General features: G+C 31.1%; 1 protein-coding gene across 1 annotated transcript in view; it reads right to left on the bottom strand.

The window, feature by feature from the left end:
• Nucleotides 1–24,012, bottom strand: part of LOC129962911 (sodium/hydrogen exchanger 8-like) — a gene marked incomplete at its 3' end in the record, with an annotated part of 53,680 nt that extends 29,668 nt beyond the window's left edge. Inside the window, 6 exon segments of the mRNA XM_056076914.1 lie at nucleotides 4,347–4,525; nucleotides 7,928–8,029; nucleotides 14,115–14,195; nucleotides 15,460–15,584; nucleotides 21,564–21,709; nucleotides 23,957–24,012. Coding sequence (XP_055932889.1) covers nucleotides 4,347–4,525; nucleotides 7,928–8,029; nucleotides 14,115–14,195; nucleotides 15,460–15,584; nucleotides 21,564–21,709; nucleotides 23,957–24,012 — 689 coding nt within the window.
• Nucleotides 24,013–25,058: the final 1,046 nt, after the last annotated feature.

Here is a 25,058-nt window from a genome sequence, read left to right as displayed (position 1 = left end):
CTATGTTTCAATAGTCAGACAGACAGACTTCCTCAAAATGCATTTCTTTGAAACTTTGATAGAAAATATGGTCTTATCTCTAATTCTATCCGTCTAGTTTAAATTATCGTGTTTATACATAGATCGACCTAAGTAATACCAAAAGTGTGTTTCTTTGGCTCGGAGGGGAGGGGCTCCGCTAAAATCTCATATTCGAATTTTTCGACAATTAAAATACTTCCTCTATTCTATAAATACAAGAAACTTAAAAAAATCATGAATTCAACTATGCTATAATAAGGACATTATTGAAAATTCTCTAATCAAAGATTTTCTAAATTGTTAATTTGTGCCTAAATTAATTTAATTGTTTGGATGGAACAATTTAAATTATTTGTTAAACTTTTTTAACTACCTGTTGAATAATACGCATTGTGTTGATCCACATTATGCAGTTTCAAAAAAAAAATTTCATTAACTTATATACAGTTGAATTCTAATAAAGTCTTTGTCGTGCAGCGAGTTAAAACTCAATTGTCTCGTCTCTACTAAATTTAAATCCCAAAATAATTTATTGCTACTTATATGAAAATGTAAAGCTATTTTCCATACAACTCTCTCTATGGAACAACATAGCTAAAGAACCATTCTTCACTCAACTAAACATCCCATCCATTCACCCTAATAGCTGTTGCAAAGCATCTGCATTCATTCATCTGTGAATGCGAAAACACAATCGAGTTCTTTCAATGCACAAGTAGGTTATTCCAGAGAGAAGCCATATGTATTCTATCTTCCATTTGTTAAAAATAACATTCGGAATAACTCTAAGGGAGTCATGAATTCTGAAATGGCCAGTTTACTGAATTGAAATGAAAGCATGAAATATTCAACATGTTCCAACACACATACATGAGCAAATTGCATAGACTTTGACTTCAAATGTAAAGTAAGCTTTCTACTTCAAAGTTTTGAATCTAGATTGTTTTCGCGGACCGACGCAAACGACACACCACGGGGAAACAAAAGCTTTTCAGATTAAAAGAACTGTTTTCGACGTTGTTTTGATAAGAAGGCTCTGAATGAAAAAAAAGAATGAATATGATTTTCGAGAATGGAAAATGAATTCTCTGACTTTTTTTTCTAGAATTTTTTGTGTTGTTGTTGAATCGTTTTTCCCCCCTGCTTTCTTATATACGAAGTATGAAAAGAGAAAATATTTTAATCTTCAAAAAATTCAAACTCGAGATTTTTAAAACTCTCAGATCTCCCGAAGCTCTAAAAATGCATTTTGTGGAATTATGCTTGCACGTGAATACAATAACTGAAAAATACTTTGAACAAGAAGCATGAAATTTGGTATATATACAAAATCTATTATTTTCGTTCAAATTTTGAATGCAATTCATTTGATAGTCGTAGAAATCTCGAGTTCAAAAAGTTCATTCATCTTCGATTACGATATTTAAAAAATGAAAAAAAAATCTAAGTGAATAAAATTTGGTACACATATTTAACATCTAAAGTGTAGATATATCAAATTTTGAACCAAATCCAGGGTTTGCCGATTGTCTGTTTATAAATAACAGAAGCATGTAAACGCGAAAACTGAAAAAAGAAATGACTTAAATATATAAAATGTGGTATATGATTGGGTTTATAAATTGTAATTCTGTATCAAATTTTGGTTTCATTTAGTAGAACAAAAAGTGTCCAAAATTCACATTCGTTGTTCTGATCCTTGTGTATTAACCATATTCTTGCGATTAATCACCAAATATTGCGCGATAATAGACTCTTTCTTAACTATTGGAATGCCATTGTTAATACACAGGTGCATTTATTAGAAAGTAAACAATGAAGTTTCAAAAAGACCATTTCCGCTGGTTTTACTGGACATTGGTGAAGATATAATGTAAACCTATAAACCCATGAGAAATAATCGCACATTAGGTCTTTCCTTCTCTTTCCCGTTTTAAATAGTTAAATTTTTCTCATGTAGAAATTAAATACCGGCGAAGTATCATACTTAAAATGAAAATATTGTACACTTATGTGGATGTATTTACTATTTATAACAGCTTCTGTACACAGTATTTGAAGAATATGTGATAGTGATTTTTGGTAGTGATATGTGATAGTGATTTTTGATAGTGATATGTTTTTCAGTATCATACTTAAAATGAAACTACTGTTTACTTATGTGGATGTATTTACTATTTATAACAGGCTTCTGTACACAGTATTTGAAGGGTATGTGATAGTGATTTTTGATAGTGATATCGTGATATGTGACAGTGATTTTTGATAGCGATATGTGATAGTGATTTTTGATAGTGATATCGTGATATGTGACAGTGATTTTTGATAGTGATATGTGATAGTGATTTTTGATAGTGATATGTGATAGGGATTTGAAGAATATTGATTTTTTTTTGTTATTTTTTATTTCTAATATAAAAATATTATTAATTATATTGATTTTTGGAACTGCTATTTCAGATAAATAACTTCCATGTAATAACATCTTTTTTTTTTTTTTTTTTTTTTTTTTTTTTTTTTTTGTATACAAAGAGAATATGTTGTAATCGCGAATGCGAAAATGCCATTTTGACGAGTCTCTCATTTTAGATCTACTTGAATCTAAAACAGCATTTTTAGAATTCTATTCGCCTGCTTTTGTTGAGATTTTTTTGTCTGTTTTTGAGCATGATTGTCTGTTTTGAGCACGATAACTTAAAAATGCTTTATGCTAGAGAGATCAAAATTAATACATCGAGTTAACAAAAATTTTTTAGATTTTTATCAAATTTCGAGCAAAATACATTTAGGGAAAATTTGTCTGTCCGGCTGCTCAAGTATAAGAGAACACGATAACAACAAAATGTAAAGAGTTATATAAATAAAAGTTTGGTATGCATATTTAGCATCTAAAATATACATTCTTATCATATTTTGGACCAGTTATGTCAAAGTGTTTACTGTATATCGATCTGTCCTTTCCCCTGAATATAAATGCAATGACTTAATTAAAAGAAATTTAGTATATGATCTTTTGAATAAAATTTTATTTCTTGGTTTCAATCAGTTGAGAAAAAATGTGCCCAAATTAAATATTCGATTTTCAGGTACTTGTGTATTAACTGCATAGCACAAATTAATCTCCAAACATTTCTATTTCTTCACTATCATTCGCCAATGTCATTAAGGCACTCATGACTTTAGTGGCAAATATAAATATAGCCCTAAAGTGAATGAAATTTACATATTTTTAAAGAGAACGTCCTTTCAAATTGAATGATATCTTTTTCCTTGAATATAACTTTTGTCCAGTCGTAAAAATGCCCTCATATTTTCTTGACGGACTATATTCAGCATAAACGGCATCGTATCTTTTATGGAAATGGGGAATTCGCGATTCTCAATGAAGAATATGGAAATCTCTTTGGGGGGTTTTTCAGAGTCATTTAATAACAATTTAAAATTTATGAATCTGTCATCATAACTTATATTTTCCTTTATACAAAGCCTGTTTTATAATAAAATAGCTCTGGAAAATTAGACAGACATTTTGAATGCCGAATTGAAGAATCATTATGCAAGATTCATCAAGAAAATATGTTTACCTGCCCCGTATAAAGAAACAAAATATAATTATTTTGAAAGATTTATTGCAAAAGAACAGCAATATTTCATCCACTTCTCAGCGTAATAAGCACCAAAATAGTAACACTTCGTGTTCAATAAGGTTAAATGTTATAACTAAGTATCATAAAAGTCTTCCACTTTGCAGTTTAGATAGTGTCACAAATGTCTTCTCTTGAAGGAAAGAGATGGCTCGACAGAAATACAATTACAGATGGAAGTCTTAGGGAGCAATATCGGGGATTTAGGGTGGATGATCAGATCCCAAAACTTCTGCAGGTGACTTTTTTGTATAGAATTTGCCATATGTTATGGGTCAATATATTATTAATACTGAGCATCCCATGACTCTTGCTCTGAATAGATCGTCGCACCTCCTCTAGTGTTGCGTAGAAATACTCAGCTAAGAATCTAATCTCGCAACTGGCAGGAGAATAAATAATAGACAACATTTTTATCTGTGATTACATTAATGTAAGTGATCGGAAACTTACACTGCCGCATACGATAGCCACATTCACTATCTACCAGGATTGTTCTTTTGAATTTCGTGCCTTTTTGCAGCGCCATCTTTTGGTGAAATGGGGAACATACTTTCTGGATGGCCCTCGTAGTTTATCTTAAATAGATATATTAATCGACTGCATTTTCGAAGAACTTGGAATTAAAAGAGAAAATGTTGAAAGAATGTGTCTGCAATGATGAAGAACAAGAATATTTACCCTGAAAGCACGATTGCCACAGCGTCATTGAGAATACTCTCTCCGATCACCAGCATGTTGAGAACAGGGTCAACATCCAAGGCATGAAACACAGCTAGAGTGGCCACAGGATCCACAGCAGAGAGGAAGGACCCAAAAGCAAAACTCTCCGTGAAGTTCAATTCGTACACCCATTTTTTCTAAATAGCAAATAAAAAAATCCAGAATGTTATCTAGTGTTCGAAATATTTTCAAAAAAAACATGGCCATAATGAAGCAACAATATTATCATGCTAAGATACGAATAAGAATCACTTTTACTCATGTTATATCTTTTGTCAACAAACTCGTGTAAACTTTTCTCACATTTTGTCTTTCTTCCACAAAAAAATAGCTTAATTATTTGTTGGAAACAGATTCTCCCTTCCTATTTTGAAATTCATTACTTAAATTGACTGAAGTAGGATTAAGTTTCATGATTGATATTAATTATCTTTGTAAAATAGAAAGAAAATATCTAAAGGATTTGTTCATCCATAACGTAATGATGTTTTGTTTTAATTATCATAGCTTAAATTTTAAGTAAACAATATATTTTAACTTAAATAGAGTATGATATGTCGGAAACTAATAAAAAGATAATCCGCTGATACTTTATTCATCGTTGTAAGATGTGTATAAAATGAAAATGGATATAACAAATGGAGTATTACATAAATAACTGTCAACGCAGTTTTGTTATTGAAATATTGTTTGTTAATACAGATTTTTATTTGTCAACAATAAATCCTTAAAGTAAATAATTGATATTTATGACGATGATATGTTTTCGAGATATAATGTATTTTTATTTTTGGTTCTTAGTTATTTTCTTAAAATATGTTAAAAGAAAGAGCAGGATTTAATTTAAGATTTAACAAAGCTCAAAAGTTTAATCATCAGCTATATATTAAAATATTTATTCACGGCTTTAAGAATACAGACGACTTAAATTAATGATTTCAATTTAAATTAATGAAAAGTAGTTGCTTTGTTGAAGATAAATTATAAACGTATATTTATTTCACACATTTTAAGTAAACTTTTTCAAGTAGGCTGTGTTTAACATGTTAACTGAATATAATAATCCAAAAAGAAATAAAACCAAGATGCATTCTTTAGATAAACATTGCACAAAATGTCTAATATCAAATTTTTCTAGATGTGATATTCATTGAAATTAATCTGATATACAACAGATTGATCTCATTTGATTTGTTTGTGACTTACTGGCGAAAACCCCATCCCTTGATTATGTTACAATAAACTTATATTTGAACTTGTTTAAAATAATAATAGCTGCGACAGTTGTTAAAATTACGTAATAAAAATTTTTTGAAAAAATAAAATGATAACTGCTCTGTTTTCATCTAAACAACATGGTAAAAGTTTAAAGATGTAAATTAATAAAACAATAAAATACTTGGCGACCATTTGGTGACTTGGCGATGAATTTGCCGACAAAATGGATATTGCTCGAAACTTCGAGAAATTTATCCATCCGCCCATTATTACACGCATATTTTAGTTTTTCCTTGATTTATACACTAAACACTAATTGTGTTCTAAATTTGAAGTTTCTATGTCTGCTAGAAGTGCCTTTGAGTTTTGACGATCGGTCAGTCAGTCAGTCAGTGACAAAATTCACAAATTTTGACTAGTTATAATTCTTAAACTACTGGTTCAAATTTAATGAAGTTTGAAATATACTGTGTTTATATAATCCCTGCTTGGTTATTGAAAATTCAGACTTCTAGTTTTATCCACAACGAAGTTATAGGGGGTCAAAAATGGCCTGAACTGCTTTGAGAAAAGGATGGTACGGCCGTGGCGTTTGTTTTTGCTCGACTTGGCGGGGGCACTGCCGTGCCGCCAGACAGACTGATGCTTTTAATAACAAACCACACACACTTTAATTAATTTTTCAACTAATTTATGCCTTATTTTTAAGCATAAAGTTTTGCTTTATATTGTTTTCTCATAAAATATTATTAATTTAAAATTATTTCAATATTTTATACAGTTCATAATATTTTCTAAATCTCTATTTTATGATCAATTTAAGTTCCACTGGGGGCACCTCAAAAATGAGGTTGAGAAACTTCCGGTATGGTGTTTGGTTCTCGTCACCCTGGTGGGTGAAGAAAAAGGTGGGTATTGGCTACCTCCATTGATGACGGAACTTACTTTCCATACGAAAGGTTGTACCGTGGCTGGTGATCCCTTTAAAACTCAGACAAAGTTCCCGCCAATGTTGCTGTCGCGGTGATCTCGTCATTCATTTTTATCAGTATGCTTTAGGGCGGCTCAGAGTAGTCAGTTAGTAATTATGGTCTATTTAAATTTTTACAAAAAAAAGTTTGGCGATCTTTTAGAGAGTTATGCAAAAAAGGAGCAGATTAAAATATTATTTATTCCTAAAGAAGAAAATGAATGAAGACATAAACTACACCTCATTGTGTAAAGGAATTTTCAAATTTTTATTTTATACAATCAGATAATCCCTGTAAAAGCAGCACTATTGATTTTTCACAAAAAAAAAAGAAAAAAGAATAGCGACGCCTCAGGAAAAGTTATTTTATGTACTGTAATATACAAAGAATGAATTTATTATTGCAATGCAGTGTAGATTTTATTCTAAATTCAAAAAAGAACTGCCTTGTAATAAATAAATTTGTAATTAATTCAAGAAATTTGTGGAAGGTGGTTGCATATGCAAAAAACAAAGGAGTGGTCTTTTTTGCTCAGCAAATGAGAAAATTCAGCATATCCGAATCTGTCTTCGATAGCAGACAAAGTAAACATAATGCTATTTGTGGGGAAACATAAAAGACAGCGTATTGTTCGTCTCAGAATCCCGTGGCGCACTAATATGCGAATAATCATAGTTCATTCTATTGTTAAATGTAAACATCTTTTTTTTTTGTGGGGGGGGGTCAAAATAAAGATTTTCTCAAAAGCGCTAAAAGTTCTGAATATGAAAATAAACTAAATATATTTCCACGATGTTTTTCGATATTCTGAATCCCGGACGATATCGTAAAGATCTCGTTAAAATGTTTTTTGACAATTTCTGCTAATAGGTATGTTGCTTATTATATTAGTCAAAGTAGTTTGTCACATGGAAATCATATTCACGATGCAGATCATTTTAAATATTTTATAAATTAGAAATTCAAGATTTGGAATTTTAGCTTTCATCAACACATCAATTTGGAATTTTCACTTTAATTAAAAAAGAAAAAAAATTAACAAACTATTGAGATAGGCATAATTTAGGCACTATAATTCTTGAATTAAAAATTCGTTTCTGTTTAATTCCGCAGAATAAAAGTTTTATTAGTTTTTTCCTATTGTTTTGATAGAAGCTTGCTGAAATTATTTTTGTCTAAAACTAGTATTAAAAGCACTCAATATAATTATCTTTAATTATCGAAATAATTCATTTCTGGTCCTTCCTAATATGAATTCTTAATTACTTCATGGGAAAGAAATTTTATTTTAGAAACAAATTTCTCGTAATTTTGTAGCTAAATTAAATGGAAGAAAAAAGTTGTTTTTACTTTTCCGAGTAGAAAAAGGCATCCGCCGATGGTAAACGCTGAAACAGCTGTTCCTACTATTGCAAATACTAGGATGGAGCCAATATTCCTGAAGAAATTACCCTGGAATGAAACATAATATATTTTGTATCAAATTTTTCATAACGCTTCATGTTTACACCTGTTAACAAGAAAGCAGCCTTCGTCACAGTTAAACAATAAATATATTGTTACAAATTTTTTTTCTTCTACTACAAAATACCGCCAATAAATCGTAATGCCGCAGCACATTTAATTGCTATAGTTCAGCAGCTTTCTTGCTGTCTAATCCTCCAGTTTCTTTATCTGTCGGCGACTCCGACCGCTCTCACACACACAACTTCCGCCGATACACACACTTCTTCTCCAGCTTCAGATTGCCCATCTTTTATAGTTCCGGGAGGCGGGGCTAGAATCTTCAGACCAATCAGGGCGTACCTGGCTGTATCTCGGGTCTTAGTGGATGAGTCGTGAAAATTCTCGAACTTTCCAGTAGTATCCATTTAGTCGCCAAACTCGCCAAATTCACCGCCAAGTCGCCAAATGGTCGCCAAGCTCTCAGGTCATTGACGTGGCAGCCGCTCAGCTCAGATCTTACAACGGTCTTTCTTACGGTGATACTAGCCGTGATGGGAAGCAAATTACAAGTTTGTAACAATATGATAACCTGAAACTTCCCAAAACATTATTATAGAGTAAATCATTTAGCATTCAAATATATAGATAAAGCATTCATATTTGATAAATTAATAAGGCAACAACTATGTACAAAATAGTTTAAGCTTTTAATTCTTCAAAAATATAACTAATATTAATGAAATATTGTTAAAAACAAACATTGAAAACAATAGAAATCAAACGGTGTAAAATCATGGATTTAATTACTCCGATGGATTATTCAATAATAATTTAAATTGTTTGTAAAAATAAATTAATTATAAATCCAATGCATCAATAATGTTGTAACTCATAAGACTGTCAAGTGGTGGCAACGATGGTGTAAAATACTTGTATCTGAATAAGTTCATTAAAGAATAATTTTTAAGTAATGAAATTAAAAATGAATTAAAACAAAAAAGCTATTAAAATTTCATTTCAATGATTATCCTCAACTCAAATAATGTATATGACAACAATATATTTTCTTATGTTATTAAATAATTTTAATTTTATTGAGATTCATAAGTTTAGTATTGTCAACAGAAAGCAATTAAAATGCACTATTCAATCACGTAGAAATTCAAAAATCCCAAATAAAAAATAATCACAATTATTTGGAAAAAAATAAGATTTCAAAATGCTTTTATTTTTAAATTGTTCGCATGTTTCTGTGGATAAGTATGACAATAATATCATATTTTCTTATTAAAAAATTTTTGGAAAAAAAACTTTTTATTTTATTGAAATTCATAAGTTTAGTACTGTGAACATCAAGCAGTAAAAATGCCAATTTAATCACATAGGAATTCAAAAATCCCAACGGGAAGACAATCACAATTATTTGGAAAGAAAATGAAACTTCAAAATGGTTTTTATTTTAAAATTGTTCACATATTTTCTGTGGATAAATATATGCCCAGGAAGCTATATGTAATCGATAAAATAATTTTGCTTTTAACAAGTCTCAATAACTTTTTTAAAAAATTATTAATTTTCAAACAGAAATATATATTCAATTCATTTACAGGAATATTAAATAACCAACAAGAAAATCTCCAAGAAAGAAAATTATTCATTCAAAAACAGTTAAAGATGAATTCCTAAATTAGAATTATAAAAACAGTCGACATTAAAAATATTTATTCACCAAATTCAATCAAAAGAATTAAGCATACATTAAAAAAGCTGTAATTTTAAGAGAAATATATTCTCATATAAAAAAAATTTTAATTCATTTTCTACATAAACGATGATTACTAGCAAAAGAATTTCATCATAAATAACTATTTACTAGAATTTAGAATAATCAAAAGCGAAATCCCAAGAGGTCGCTTGCATTCATGCGTGAAAAAATGCATACATTCAAGCGTAGTTAAAAGCATTAGCTAGTTGCATTACGTGTTGCATTAAAAGAGAAAAAAAAATCTAAAAAGAATAAAAATTGCATATTTCGCAGGGAAAAAAATAAGAGGGAATGAACACAGATTCTCATCAGTTTTATGTCTTCAGAAAAAGCAATTTTATGGAGAAAAAAAACGTATGGAACCATTTTAAAGAGAAAGTAATCAAAAAATAACCCTACACAGTAAGTATGCGTGTCTATTTAAAACTAAGTAACTGTAATCTCTATTTATTTCTATTATATTAATTGCTTGATTTAGCGATGTATTCTTTTTTTTTGGGACTGAATTGTACTTAAATGCTATAAAGATAATTCTAAATGGGAAAAAAAGTATTTTACATTTTTAGATAGTTTTTATAAAGCGTTTCTAAAACCTTTTAAAGGTATTTAAATATTAATTCTTTTTTTATCGTTTATCCGCCGCATTCCCATATCCATACATTTTTAATCATTTTAGTTCCAATGGCAGCTATCAATATTGATTTTGTTGTGTTATACTGATCTTTAAGTAATGCATTTTATTTTTAGAAACTTGGAGAATCTTTAGGTTGCGTGCTTTCAAAGTAGGTACTAAAGTATTTTCTACATTTCCTATGCAAATATTTAAATAGAAAAAAGGGTTTTGTATAAAGTGTTTTTTTATATTAAATTTCAATCAAAGCTATGAAAAAACTCTATCTTTACTATCTAAACTAACGGCGCTGGTCTTTCCAAAATTTTCTCGCATTCTTTCTATTAGAAGTCAAAATTGAGAACCTTGGTTAAGATCGCGAATACCTTGAATGGCATTGGTGAACGAAAGATACGAAATGTAGATTTCAGGTGGGAATCCAGCACTTTTACTGCACCTATCGCGAGATTACTTTGGATGTCTTTTCTCCGGCCGATTGACACCGAAAGTTGACCCAAATGTATAACTGTAGTCACAAGATACCATACTGAATTTCATTAAATTCATTGTGTTTATGAATTATTGCGTTTATATGCATGCAAAAATACAGACCGCCATGCAGTCAACCATTCGACTAATTTGGCACAAAATTTGATAAGCTGTGATATTTTAACTGCTACATTTGCGCGCCAAATTTAACCTATCTTGCACTTTCCGTTTCGTAATTATTTAAGTTTATTTGTACTGAAATTTTTTTGTATTTGTACTGAAGTTTTTTTGTATTTGTACTGAAGTTTTTTTGTATTTGTACTGAAGTTTTGTACAAAGTTTATTTGTACTGAAACAACTAGACTGGCAGACTTCTATGAATGGATTTCGCTCAAAATCTGATAGAAATCTACATATTTGACTGCTAATTCTATATACCAAACTTTAGCCACCTAGATCAATGCGATTTTCAATTATCGATTCACAGACAGACAGACATAAGGCCAAAATTCTGTTTTTCTGACTTCGAGAGGTCTGAAACGTTAAAGTTCGTCAAAATACTAAGTCGGAATTTTTTGATGGGTCCTATACTTCCTCTATATTTAGTATGCTAGAAAGTAAAATTATGAACACGTGAGTGAATCTTGCATGAATATTAGCACTCTACAGGCCATATTGTTTGATCTATATCTACGAAATATGACATAGTTATACCTCGGAATGGGAATATGCACAACTGAGCTGGTTTTTTTAAATTTTAATAAGAATTTTAAATAATTAAAAATTGAGCTTAACCTTGGCATTTTTACACGATATTACGAAATATCGAGCAATACTTAATCGCTACTTTAATTTAAAATTTATAAAAATATTTTTTAAATACCAGTTTAACTATCATACACATCTTTTCTGAATTATGTCCATTCTTTTTAAAATGTTTTTTGCTTAATTCCCAACATTAGATTACACTAATGTCCCGAAATTCAAATCGTGTTCAGTTGCTTTAACAAATATTCAATGGTGTGATTTTCTTCCAATGCTGAAAGCTAGAAAGAAGGATTCTGTTTAATAAAAATGTAATATACTTGACAAATAACAAAGTGACGAAGTTATAGTATCATGAAAGTTAGAAGATAAAAGAATATGACATAACATTTTTAATAGTCAATGATGTCATGAATCTGGTCTCCATTAAAAAAATTCATGTACACAATGAACAGATCATATACAAGAGAATTAAAATAATACAACTTTAATGTCTGGTAATTTGATTGAAATGAATTTATATCAATATGAATTAATTGCAATTAAATATAACTAATATCTCCAGTGGATCAGCTGATCGCCAAAGGCGAATAGTCTAAAATAGCCTAGTTATACTAAACACAATTTGTTTTATACATTTATTTAGCGATAGCCCTGAATATCGTTAATAACAGTGTCTATTCGATTTCTGAGAATTTAAAAATCTAGTAAAAAACCATTATTATTTTTGATATATGACAGCTTTTATAGTTTTTTTTCTTTTAAAGAATTATTTATATTCAGATCTATTTAACTTTATAAATAAAATAATTTTTACTTGCCATCACAACCGATCGCTAATATACACAAAAGAACTTTTAACATCCGTGATTATTTTTCATCTCTTGTATTGCGCGCAATGCCTCTGTGTATTTTTGCTAATGCCTCTATCTATTTTTTATTCAGCAAAATATTCAAAAACTGTAGACTCATGTGCGCTTTACCAACGAATTTATAATCAGTAATTATCGAATGTTTTCTAGAAATCTCTTTAGGCAAGTCAGCCATCTAACTCTCCGACCCGCCACGAAGGCACACGGATTTAAACCATAAAAACTAATGACCGAACCGCCGCAACAGAAACATTGGCGGGAACTGTGGTTGAGTCCTAAGGGCCGTCACCGGCCACGGTACAACCCTCCCCGAAGGAAGTACGTCCCGTCATAGATGGGAGGAGTCAGGTCCAACCACCATGGCGGAAGCATCTGATCCTCATTTCGAGGTACCCCCCGAGGGGTAATCTCTTTAGACAAAACAAAATTTTCCCTAAAAAATGATTTTGAAAGGTAATTTTACCCTATATAATGAAATAACCCAGACTTAATCGTTTCCAACCGTCTCAAAATTCCCAACAATATTGTTACAATATCTTCACGATATTATAAGGCATTCGGAAAAATAACATCCTGGATATTCCAATATTTTGTGCTTATTGGCTTCAGATACTTCAAAAATACTTTGAATTTTAGAAGATGTCACTCTTTATCTTTCCCATGTGCTCTTAAATGTTAGACTTTATTATATATGCAAGACCAAATAGAAATATAGTCACCAATACATCTGCCATTCTTTATTAATTAAATCTGATTCTTTTATATTTAATACAATTTCATTTTCAATACGAATTATAACTGATTTTAAAGGTTATCGATTACGCTCCTATTGAACAGAAGCTATGTATTCTATCCAAGAATATATATTGTTACGAATCTGTGATGTGGCTTCCCAGCATAGTCGGTTCCATAGGAGGTCCCAGAGCTTGGCGACAAACTTGGCGACCATTTGGCGACTTGGTGACGAATTTGGCGACTTTGGCGCCAAAATAGATTATAACCGAAACATCGAGAATTTTCAGTAGGAACGGAGATACGCTTCGAACGTTCCTGATTGGTTGAGAGGCTTCTAGCCCCGCCTCCTGAGACCTATAAAAGGAAGCACCCGCAGCTTCCGGGCAGCGGTGAATTGGGTTGCGAACCAGTGGAGTCGAAGAGTAGTCGTGAACCGACGGTGAGTCGAGTGATGAACCAGTGGTGAATTGAGTAGTCGGAAGCGACAGAGAAGAGTGGTCGTGGACCAGTGGAGTCGTCGTAGTTGTGAACCGACGGTGAATTGAATCGTGGACCAGTGGAGTCGAAGAACTCGTCTTCCAGGGACTAGCGGATCAGCGACGGAGTAGAGCTGCTGTGTATACTGTTGTATGCTGCACGTCTCGGCTGAAGATAATCGTCTTCTGTGCTGTATATAGTTGTCGTCTTTGTGCTGTCCTGTGTGTCTTCGTGTAAATAAACGTCGTTGTTTCATTTTCTACTGCCGCCTGGTGATTGAGCGTTCGTCACACCATATAACTCCCACTATCCAAACGAACCCACGGGAAATTTCGTAACAATATTTATAATCAAATGTTTAAATCAAATCAAAATTACCTTGTGCAAATTATATGCTGATTCATACATAATAGGTGGAAGCATGAAGAGAAAAAATGTCGTTGGATCGAATGCTTCTTTCTTCTAAAAAAAGAACAAAAATCATTATTGATCTTTATTCTAATAGCAACTTAGGAAATATTATTGCACATCATCTAACAGCAATAGTAATAAATGCAGTTCTCAACGCAGGCTATAAACGTCATTCTAATCTTAGTACTGAGGGTCGGCTACTTAAATGATATAGATATATTATTTTATGGCCCAAATATTCTCAAGAATTATAAAGTAAAATAGTTTTCTTAAAATCTAAATGGTGTTTAATCGCTACTATGGGAGAAAAAAATTATATATTAGCGGTCTTCCTTTCTTCCATTTTCTAACATAAACCTTCATCTCTACTTATAATAATCTATATTTACAACCGCAAAAAAAATAAATTTCAAAATGAATTGGGTTTTTCAATTTGCATTTTATTTACATTGCATACAATAAAAAAAAAATTGTCTGTTTTCAGGCTTGGAAATCCTCCGCTCCTTTCAGCATGTGGTTTCACTAAAATAAATATGAGAGGAACAGAGAATATTCTTTAATTTTTATTTGGTAAAAAAAAAGTATTTTATAATCAATTTCGAATTAAATAAAAACACATCAAAATGGAAATTATCGTCAAAACTTAAAATAGCTCAACAAATTCGCTCTCAAGACCACATAAAACATTATTATTTAATTTATGCATAGATACACAAATACAAACTGTCAACAGAAGATCTTATGATAGATCTAATACAAAATTCGATATATTTATAAATTCGTTGATAAAATTATTTTCCAAATTTCATCCAGCTTGCTCAATTGGTTAGTAAGTTGTCGTGTTTACATGAATATGGACGGTCAGACAGATAAATGCCTGGTTAACTGATTTCATCAGAGGTCTTCAATTTAATTGTAAAGACTTCATGCCAAGCCTTGTTTTTTTCTACCCTTTCAGGAGATTTAACAAAATCTTAAAATTATTTTTTTTTTCTCTTTGAATATTTCGCAAGGGGAAAAATAAAATGGCAGGATAGTTTTACCTCAAAATCTCCCGGTAAGTGTCCATAAGTGACTGCAAAGGAACCTCCGACTGCAGCACCTGAAAAAATGATAATGAAATATATAACTATTGTCCAAATTATTCGAATAATTTATACTAACTTTTTTTAACTTCATCATTATATAATTACTTTTCTATAGCAAAAAAAACCAATGCAAAGAAATAAATCACCAAAAAACAAACCGCGTAAAGAAGATTTTATATTCAAAATTATAATTAAAAGCTTTAATAAATAATTTTAACAAATACTCTCTTGTAAAAATAATAATTATAATTAGAAATATTAAATAATTATAAGAAATACTAACCTGTAAAAATAATAATGAAACTCTCTGGCAAATAGTGAAATTTGCTCCTTAATAGGATGTAGGTTTCTAAAAAGCAAATAGCTATAAAAAAACAGTATTAAGATTAGATGATAAGAGGCCATAAAAAGAGAGCAAATTATATGTATTGGGGAACCAGGGGTTAGTTATAACAATGATAAGTTATAACACGCACGCTACACGGTGATTTTCAAAAATTTTTATCAAAATTTTTTCTAAACAATGTTTTTATGATGGGCCTTATCACATTATTAGGGCCCAACCCAAACGAGTATTGATAAGGTTTAAAGACGTGCTTTGTTTTAACTAGTAAATGGAGGAAAAACTATTTCATAATTTTGATTTAAGATAAGAGAGTTCTTCTTAAAAATCTTTTTATTTAATTAGTTTGTTTATGTATTAAGTTTTAAAAGGCTGCTTTAATTTTTTTACTAATTGCAATGTTTTTTTATACATAAATTAGCAAAAATGTCTGAAACTATACGATTATGCAAGTTGTAACAAAAACGTGGAACAAGCAGTAACATATTAATAATTGTGAGATTTATCTTGATTTTTGTTTTATTTATGTAGCTAGGCATTCTGCTTTAAATATCAATAAGCAACTTCAAGGATCAGATCTTGAAAGGTGTAACAAAAGTTAATCTTTATTATTTTTTCATTAAATGAAATTTAAACATGCTTTTTGATTTCCTAACTTACTCACTTTATAAAGAAGCAATGTAAAAAGAATATTACGACATACTTAATAAGAAACCGAGACAAGAAGAAATGATTAATAAAATGGAAAAAGGTTAAAAGAAAGTATTAAAAAAAAGAAAGTAGACGAATCTTGAACTAACATTCAAATTCTGAAGATAAAAAAGATTTGACGTAAGATTTAATTAAGTAATTCTGACTATATATTATTTTATAGTATATTATGTAGACATGTCATATAATTTTTAGCAGCGTTCAGATGGTGTGAACAGGGCATGGATTGACGTCCTTTCATTCCGTTTTTAAGCTGCAAAGTGGGGGGGGGAGACATTCACCCCGAAATATTTTGCCCTTTTTACATGGCGTTTTTCGGTGAAATTGGGATTCAGAAAATCTGATGAAAAAAATGAGTTCAATGTTTAATTTGCAAAAGTAAGAGTACAAAATGTATGCAATAGGAAGTAGTATATCAGCTGATTAGGTTAACTGCAATTCTGATGCAGACTGACTTTTATTATGATTGTCCAAAGAATTATATCCTTATTTTACACTAAACTCCTTGAAATCATTTATTGCCATTATATCAAGTGATGATAATAATCAAATGAGTTATATGCATTTATTAATAGAAAATGGTAACAAGAAAATAATTTTGATAATATAATAATTTGATGTATAATTTTGATAATAATTTATGATTACATATTACCCTACATCTGCTACAACTTGCCCCATATCCAAGGCAAATTATAACAGCCGACGTCTTGAAAAAAAAATCTTTTTAGTGTTAAAATAAACAAAATTTTTGAAAGTTTTTTTAATTAATTTCATGAATGAATAGTTAAGCTATAATAAAAATTAGTTACAATCAAGAAATCTCAAATACATACATACAAGAATACTCAACTACATAAGAAATCTCAAATACATTTGGGAAAATACATATAAGTATTTTCCCAAAACTTGTTACAACTAACACTAATCTTCCCTATATATAAACTTTGAATAATTGTTATACAAACAATTAATACCATACTTAAATCTTAGCAAAAAAAATCAATCGAAATTTGTGTGCTTTTTCCTTAACATTTACCAAGCTTAATATTGTAAAAGGAAAAAAAATTGTACACTATATCAAAAATCTGAAAAATCATTTTCCAGTGAAAACAATTTTATTTACGAAATTTCTTATTTTAATAATTTTTAATTTTTCTTACAACAGTTCATTATTTTAGTAATTGCATTCATTTACACAACCATGCTCAGAGGTTGTAAATTTTTACAATTTTTATGCCATTTATTGCAGATATATATTTAGGAGTGAATTCTAAATTAAAATTAAGATAGCGAAATCATTCCGAAACATATTCCAGAAAAGAAATTATGATCTTTTTTCTTATTTATTTGGTTATTGCTATTTTATAAATGCGTTGCAAATTCTAACATAAAAATTAATTTCTGGAACTTCACATTTTTTGTTGATTTTGCGTTTATCACTCTGTTCCTGAAATCAGATGCATTCATTCAATGAAAATACTCGAATAATTTCATTCAAACATCATTTTGTCAGAAATAATTTTGTATTGATTTTCAAAACTAAAGAAAATATTTACTCTCTGCTCGACAAAGCTTTGTGAACAGTGAAATTGACTTAATGGCGTAAAAAAATCGCAAGGTAAACCTGCAAATGAAATATTCTTTGCTGAAAATCATCTGAAGCTTAGATAATTAAATAAAATCATGTTTCTATTTGTTATATTATAATGACTTTTCGAACTGCATAAGCCGTGCCGTGACTTGATTTAATGGACCTATTTTGCACGCCCGTAACCCCCCGAATGCATTTGAATTGCAAATTTTTGACTTTCAATTTTTGAATAAATGCGGAGGTATTTCCATTCCACGTCTCCTGAATTTCATTTTAACATCATGAGACAAATACAAACAAGCAAGGTTTCTGAAAATTCAAACCCTTAAAGGCTTGGGAACTTGTGTTTGCTTCTGTCCTAACCAGTTTTAACATTTCAGAATATAATAATGTGAATTTTTATATTTTGCAATTTTTACATAAGATAATAATAATATACAATTATAAAATTAAAATAATTCCCGAAACTTTCTCATATAAATTCTAATAAAGCTACTATCCCCTCCCTCTTTATAAAATTATGAATCTTGAGCATGGCCATCTGTACAAAGTGCTCAGGATTTTATTTTCAAATTCTCGAAAGCTTTGCTCCCAGTAAGCAAAACGCCGAATATGAAATCGCTTTTGTTCAACAGAGTTACAATGTTAGTAAAAAGACCGTGCTTAGTTAGTTTAGTTTAGTTAGTTATATTAACGTCCCGTTTGAAGCAACACTAGGGCTATTTTGGGACGGACCTCGTAATTTTGAACCGCGGTCAGATGACGAGGACGACACCTGAGGTGGCACCCCCCTTTCCACGCCACACCACACCAGTGTGAGGACGTTTGGTCAGGACAGATTTAACGTGCAGACCCCCTTACACGACAGTTCTTCGGTGGAATCGGGTCTCGAACCTGAAACCCTCCGGTTCCGAAGCCGAGACCTTACCACCAGGCCACCGCGGCCCAAAAAGACCGTGCATCAAATTTCGTTTATTTAAGTTTTTGCAGCTTATGAGAGAAATATTGAGTTTATATCCATGCGAAAGTACAGGCAACAGAGGGTCAAAATTTTTACGAACATGATTTAAAATTTGATAAATATCTACAATTTAAATGCTAAAAATGTATTCTAATTTCATTTATTGCAAAATTTTGATATTTGAACTATCACCTTTAAGTGCATGAATTAGGGGGAATAGTCCCCCAAAAACTTTCTTGCATACTCTCTAATAAACTTGTCGTACCAGAGAAACTATTACATGGCATCGGCGTGCAATAGTTATGAAATATTAACTTTTGACATGAATTTATCATTTTTACTGAATCTATCGTGTTATTCTTGGCGATTTATTTAGCAATTAATTCCTAGCGTGCGTTAACAATAGAGAAAAATCGAATTTCTGTTTTAGATACATTTTTCCTCAGCCGATTGAAACACGATTTTAACACAAAAGTGCACTTGTAGTCACAAATTCCCATACCAAGTTTGATATATTTAAGTCATTACGTTTTTGAATTACTCCTTTTACATGTTTCTGAAAATACAGACCGACAGAGAGTCAATCTACAGTTGGACTCGGCTCAAATTCTGACAGGTATTTACTTTAAAGATGTTAAATCTGTGTACCGAATTTTATCTCTACAGCTCTCTTCGTTTTGTAATTATCGTGCCAACTTATGTTCGAACAGCCGGACAGACGGAATTCCTCGGAACAGATATTACTCAAAAATTGATATAAAGTCTCCAAATTTGATGTAAAAACCGTATACCAAATTTCAGTCCTCTATCTCACAGCGTCTACGAGTTGACTTTGTCACAGATAGACGGAAAAATGTTTAAAAATGTCTCTTTTTTTTTTTTTTAATCAAGAAGACCTGAAATGTGGAGATTCATCCAAATCTCGAGTTCGAATTTTTCGGCGATTATTATATTTTCTCTATTCTACGCATACCAGAAAATAAAAAGTGCTGAAATTCAGTCAAGAGGTATTCAGTCCCTTTCGTATTTAATTCAAAATTTGATGTGGGTCGTCGCTTAAGATGCAGTTATTATAGTCACTTGCTTTCGGGCAGATTGACAACCATCTTGTAAAAGAATTTCTTTCTAAATTTGGCAGAAATCTGCAAAATTAGTATAAAAACACAATAATGAATTTTATTTCTCAGTTTAGTTCAGTTATATTAACGTCCCGTTGTAAAACAACACTAGGGCTATTTTGGGACGGACCTCGTAATTTTGAACCGTGATCAGATGACGAGGACGACACCTGAGCTGGCACCCCCTTCTCCACACCACACCAGCTGGATTTTATTTCTCAGAGAGTTTCTTCAGAGAGATAAACAAACAAATAAGATTCCACAAATATCTTTTTCTGAAGCAAAGACATTCAGAGAGGTTGAAAAAGAAATTCGTCAAATTCTTCAAATTGATTTTTTTTTATGTTTACATTACTTTCCTTCTGTGTTCTTCATAAACAAGAAATTAAAAATAGCTAAGGGGTAATGGATGAGGAAAGAAATTCATTCTTCCTTAAATATCAGTTTCTGAATAAGTTAAGAATGAAACATTGAAATTGAACAAATCAGAAAGATCAAATGTATTAGGGTGTCCCTTAAATTTCTAATATGAAATGAATATACAATATTTACTGTGTAATATATTATTTATTTTGTTATATAAGAACCCTTTTGCTCTATTACCTTCTTCCATCTCTCAGGAAGCCTCATTATGTCTTTTTTCCAAAATTGTTGCATTTTGGACAAGAAATAATCCTCGAGGTGCGCTTTTATTTCACTGGTGGATTTAAAGCGCTTATCGCGAAGAGAATCTTTTTAAGGACAGAAAGAAGTAATAATCAGATGGAGCGAGATCTGAAGAGTATGCTGGATACGGTAAAACATCTCAATCAAACTGTAAGCTTCTCTCTTAAGACTAATGCAATATGTGGTCTCGCGTTGCCACGATGAAAAATAACGCCTCGTCGGTTCATTAATTGTGGTTTTTTTTTTTTTCTATGACACTTTTCAATTGATCCAGTTGATGACAGAATTTCGCTGAATTTAATGTTTCACCTCGAGGAAGGAGCTCGTAGAAAATTACGCCTTCCCAATCCCTCGAAATGGACAAAAGAACTTTTTGGGGGTAGTAGTCCCGGCTTGGGGTGTAGTAGAGCTCTGGTACGATTGAAACCGATGACATAGCGACTAATAGATAATCCTGCATGTTTGCACAAGCACGGTCAGAAAAGGTCATTCATAGCGCGATGTGAAAGAAACTATTGGGACACCCTAATACCACTAATTAAAAGATACAAAATCTTTGGTTTTGAAATATTTTGTTTTACTTTTCAATTTTTATTTATTCTTATACATGTTATACAAATGAAGCTGAGATTTATTGATTAAAAACTTCGTGTAGGAGTACTGTGAGACAGCCAATCCACTCTGTAAATAGACTGAATATCTTTCCCGGATTTGTGCTCCAGTCTCCAAAACAAATACGATATTTCAGTTATAAATCGCAGTCATTGGTTATAAATGCATTTTTAATTTCAAAAAATAAATGTATTTTTCTTTTCTTTAAAAAAAATTCTATGTACTTCGGACACCATGTCATAAAGAAAATTGAATCAATCAATCCGGTTCAAATGTTATTCTCCGCATTATAAGTAATTTTTCAAAATAAAATTTGCACTTACCAATAACAAATAGCATCAGTAATATTTTTAGACTGTGGTTGACCTCTTCATAAGTTCCTTTGACAGGAAGAGTCAGTCTATCTGAACATTCTGTACTTAACTCTGAGTTTTGTGTCACATTATTACGCACCACCACTAAGCTGAAACTGTTAATAGTAAATTTGTTAATATAATATTTTGTTAGATTTATATATATCATGAATAATCTGAAATGACGCTTCTGGCAACACCGTATTAAAAGCCATCAGCATTGACTTCTTACAACTTTTAAGAATATAATGGAAAATCCTTTCTTAAACATTATAATCCTTTCTTAAACACTGAAAACTGAAAACATTAAATAAGACGGAAATAAATTTCATCACTGTCCCTCTCATCCTAACAATAAAGTCACACTTTCAATAGTTGGGCTTTATTTCCAGCAACTACAGCTGCCACTGGAATTCGCTTCTTAGAAAAGAACTATGCATTGTGCTTAGTATAAATACGAATTTCTTAACAGTAGTCCGTTACTGTTGTTGTTTCTTATGGAACTTGCCATGGACAAGCCCACTGTTACGAAGACAGCGATTTTAAGCCGGTGGGGGAGCGTCTCTTGTTTTTTAACAGTGCCAACTAGGGCCAAGAGTACGACTTAGCTACTCACGCATCACATTCGCTTGCACAACCCCTTTTTACAGGGGGGCACATTCACACATTTCACAGACAGAACAGATGAAGAACAACCATGCCCGAACCGGGACTCGAACCCAGGACACTCAGATAACGGGGTAGACGCGCTACCCCTGTGCCAGGACGCCGGCCCATTACTGTAATTTATCCTCACGCATGCGGGCGCCAGTAAGCTAACCAAAACGTCCAAGTTCGAATCTCAAGTTACAAAAAAGGTAATTAGTGAAACGATAAGATAAATAAACCAGTAGGTGTGGCCTCCCCGAAACTTTCTCGCATACTCTAATAAACTTATCACACCAGAGAACGTCTTACAGGATATTAGCATGCAATAATTACGAATGATCAACCTTTGGCGTGACAACCTTTGGCGCATTTTTATTGAATTTATCCTGTACCAAATTTCAACTGCTTTATTCAAGGCATTTTAGAGTTATCTTTGTTTCAGACAAACATACAGACATTTTCCAAAAATGTATTTTTCGAACTGAGGAAGGTCAAAAACAAAGTTTCGTCAAAATCTCGAGTTCGAATTTTTTGACGATTACTACCACTTTCTCTATAGTTCGTATACGAGAAAGTAAAAATAACAATTGTCGTTGGAAGAATAATCAAGGCATAATGCACAAAAAATGGAAGTTTTAATTTTTCCCCTTTAATCTTAATGTTAGTTAGATTTAGTGGTATGATACGGAAAACATTTTGCATAATATCGGGAAACTAAACTGTACAATATAGGAATTACAGGGAGAAATAAGTTTCCCAATTCAGAAAGTTCTGGAATGCGTTCTGTTGATCCAAATGAGATAAATCTGAACTAGAAAAATTCAAATGATGCATGTAACATTTATTAAATTAAAATTTTTATACAATTGAGGGGGGAAAAAAGGAACCATCCAGCTTTATTCTGGCATCGTTCATCGTACAATCATGTAAAACGTGTCATTTGAAAGAACTTGACGCACTCTTAAAGATTTTTTAATTGAAACTTTCGTAAGGAACCGTCGATATAATGTAATAAGAGAAAACTTCAAAATGTGCAATGGCAATAACCATTTTTCTCATCAAATTTTAAAATCACGTCAAAAGTTCTTCTCTGAACCATATTTCATTAGTTTAGGCCTATTCGTTTTGAAATTATGCGCTAGCAAAATTTCAACTTTCTAAAACTTGGAAATTTGGAAATTCGTCAATATCTGGAGTTCGATTTTTTTTCCATGGTTGCAATAATTTTAAAAAAAATGAAAGACTATGAACACATATTTTTTATGTCTCTCCTTTTACTGTGTATATACGTATCTCTTTCTCTATCTTTCTCTCTCTCTCTCTCTCTCTCTCTCTCTCTCTCTGTGTGTGTGTGTGTGTGTGTGTGTACAGCAAACATTTCAAACTTACATATATATAAGTTTTTAATAAATATTTAAATTTTAAATTTTTGCTTTATTCTTTATCCTATGTTGTGTCCTTTTTTTGCATTTTTAACCAATTTAGACATAAATTAAGTTACAAATATTCTGTTTATATAATTTTATACATTTTCAATATTTTTCTACTATGTTTCATACTCTGTAAATATTCTTAGCTACTGCTTTATCTCATAGTGCATTGGCAAAGAGCTATTTACACGCATTTCAAAATTTCTATAAGACCGCCATGATTTTAATCAATATATTTTTTCCATGTTGGATTTATAAACAAAATAATCTAAATATTCCACTTACTTCGGACTAACTTCAGCAACCGAAGATGCTATTTCTCTCAAAATCGTATTAGGCATTTTGATTGTTATTGAATATGTTGCATATATTGCATTTCATTGCATTAAATAAATTAAATAATTGTTTACTTTTCATTTAACATGTCATCTTCTTGCAAGACCATGTTTCGGTCACAGGTAATCTAAGCTATTTTCGTATAATAAATTTAATACCAATTTATTATCAATGCAGGGATAAGCAGGAAATCTGCATAGTAAATGTAATTATAAGAACACATTTTCGTGGCTGAAATCTACTTGAATGTGCTTGCCAAGAATGCCAACTGTGTCAAGTTACCAAAGTCAAATATTGGATGTGGTTTCCCCAAAACTTTCCCTGCATATTCTCTAAAACACTCGTCATGCGTGAAAATGCCTTACATTTACGTACAATGTTTACAAAATATTAACTTTTGGTGTGAATTAAGTATTTTTGTTAAAATTATCGTGTCATCCTTGGCGAGTTATTTGGCGTTTACTCCCTAGCATGCGTTAATAGTATCCAAAAGCAGAATTTATGTTTTGGACGTATTTTTCCAACCGATTGCAACGAAACTTTCACACAAAATTGCACTCGCAATCACAAAATTGTATACTAAATTGGATATATTAAAGTCATTGCCTTTTTGAGTTATTATGTTTACAAGTTTCTGTAAGTACAGGCCGACAGACAGTTATATTTTGCTCAAATTTTGTCATGTGTCTACGCTATATATATTAAATATGTTTACCGAATGATATCTATCTCACTCTGTTTTGTAACTATCTTGTTAACTTACAGTGGCTCCCAAAATTGAGCATACACTATACTCTTTCTACTTTAATTTTATTCTTTTTTATCTTAACATTCCTATTTATGGCTAATATTTATAAGAACGACAAAATATACATTAATAAAGTATTAGGCTAAAAAACAAAACGAGGAATCAATAACATTTTTATTACAGTAATTTTTATGTCAAAGTTGCAAATTCCAAAGTCGCAAAATTGAGTATACACCTTATAAAATATGCGACTTCACTACCATTATTTATTTCCAAATGAATAAGTAAAATAGTTTTGTTACT

Source organism: Argiope bruennichi, chromosome 3, assembly GCF_947563725.1.
Source record: "Argiope bruennichi chromosome 3, qqArgBrue1.1, whole genome shotgun sequence".
Classification (NCBI taxonomy): Eukaryota; Metazoa; Arthropoda; class Arachnida; order Araneae; family Araneidae; genus Argiope; species Argiope bruennichi.
Note: the sequence above shows the minus strand (reverse complement) of the source record. Positions and strands in the feature narration are given on the sequence as shown.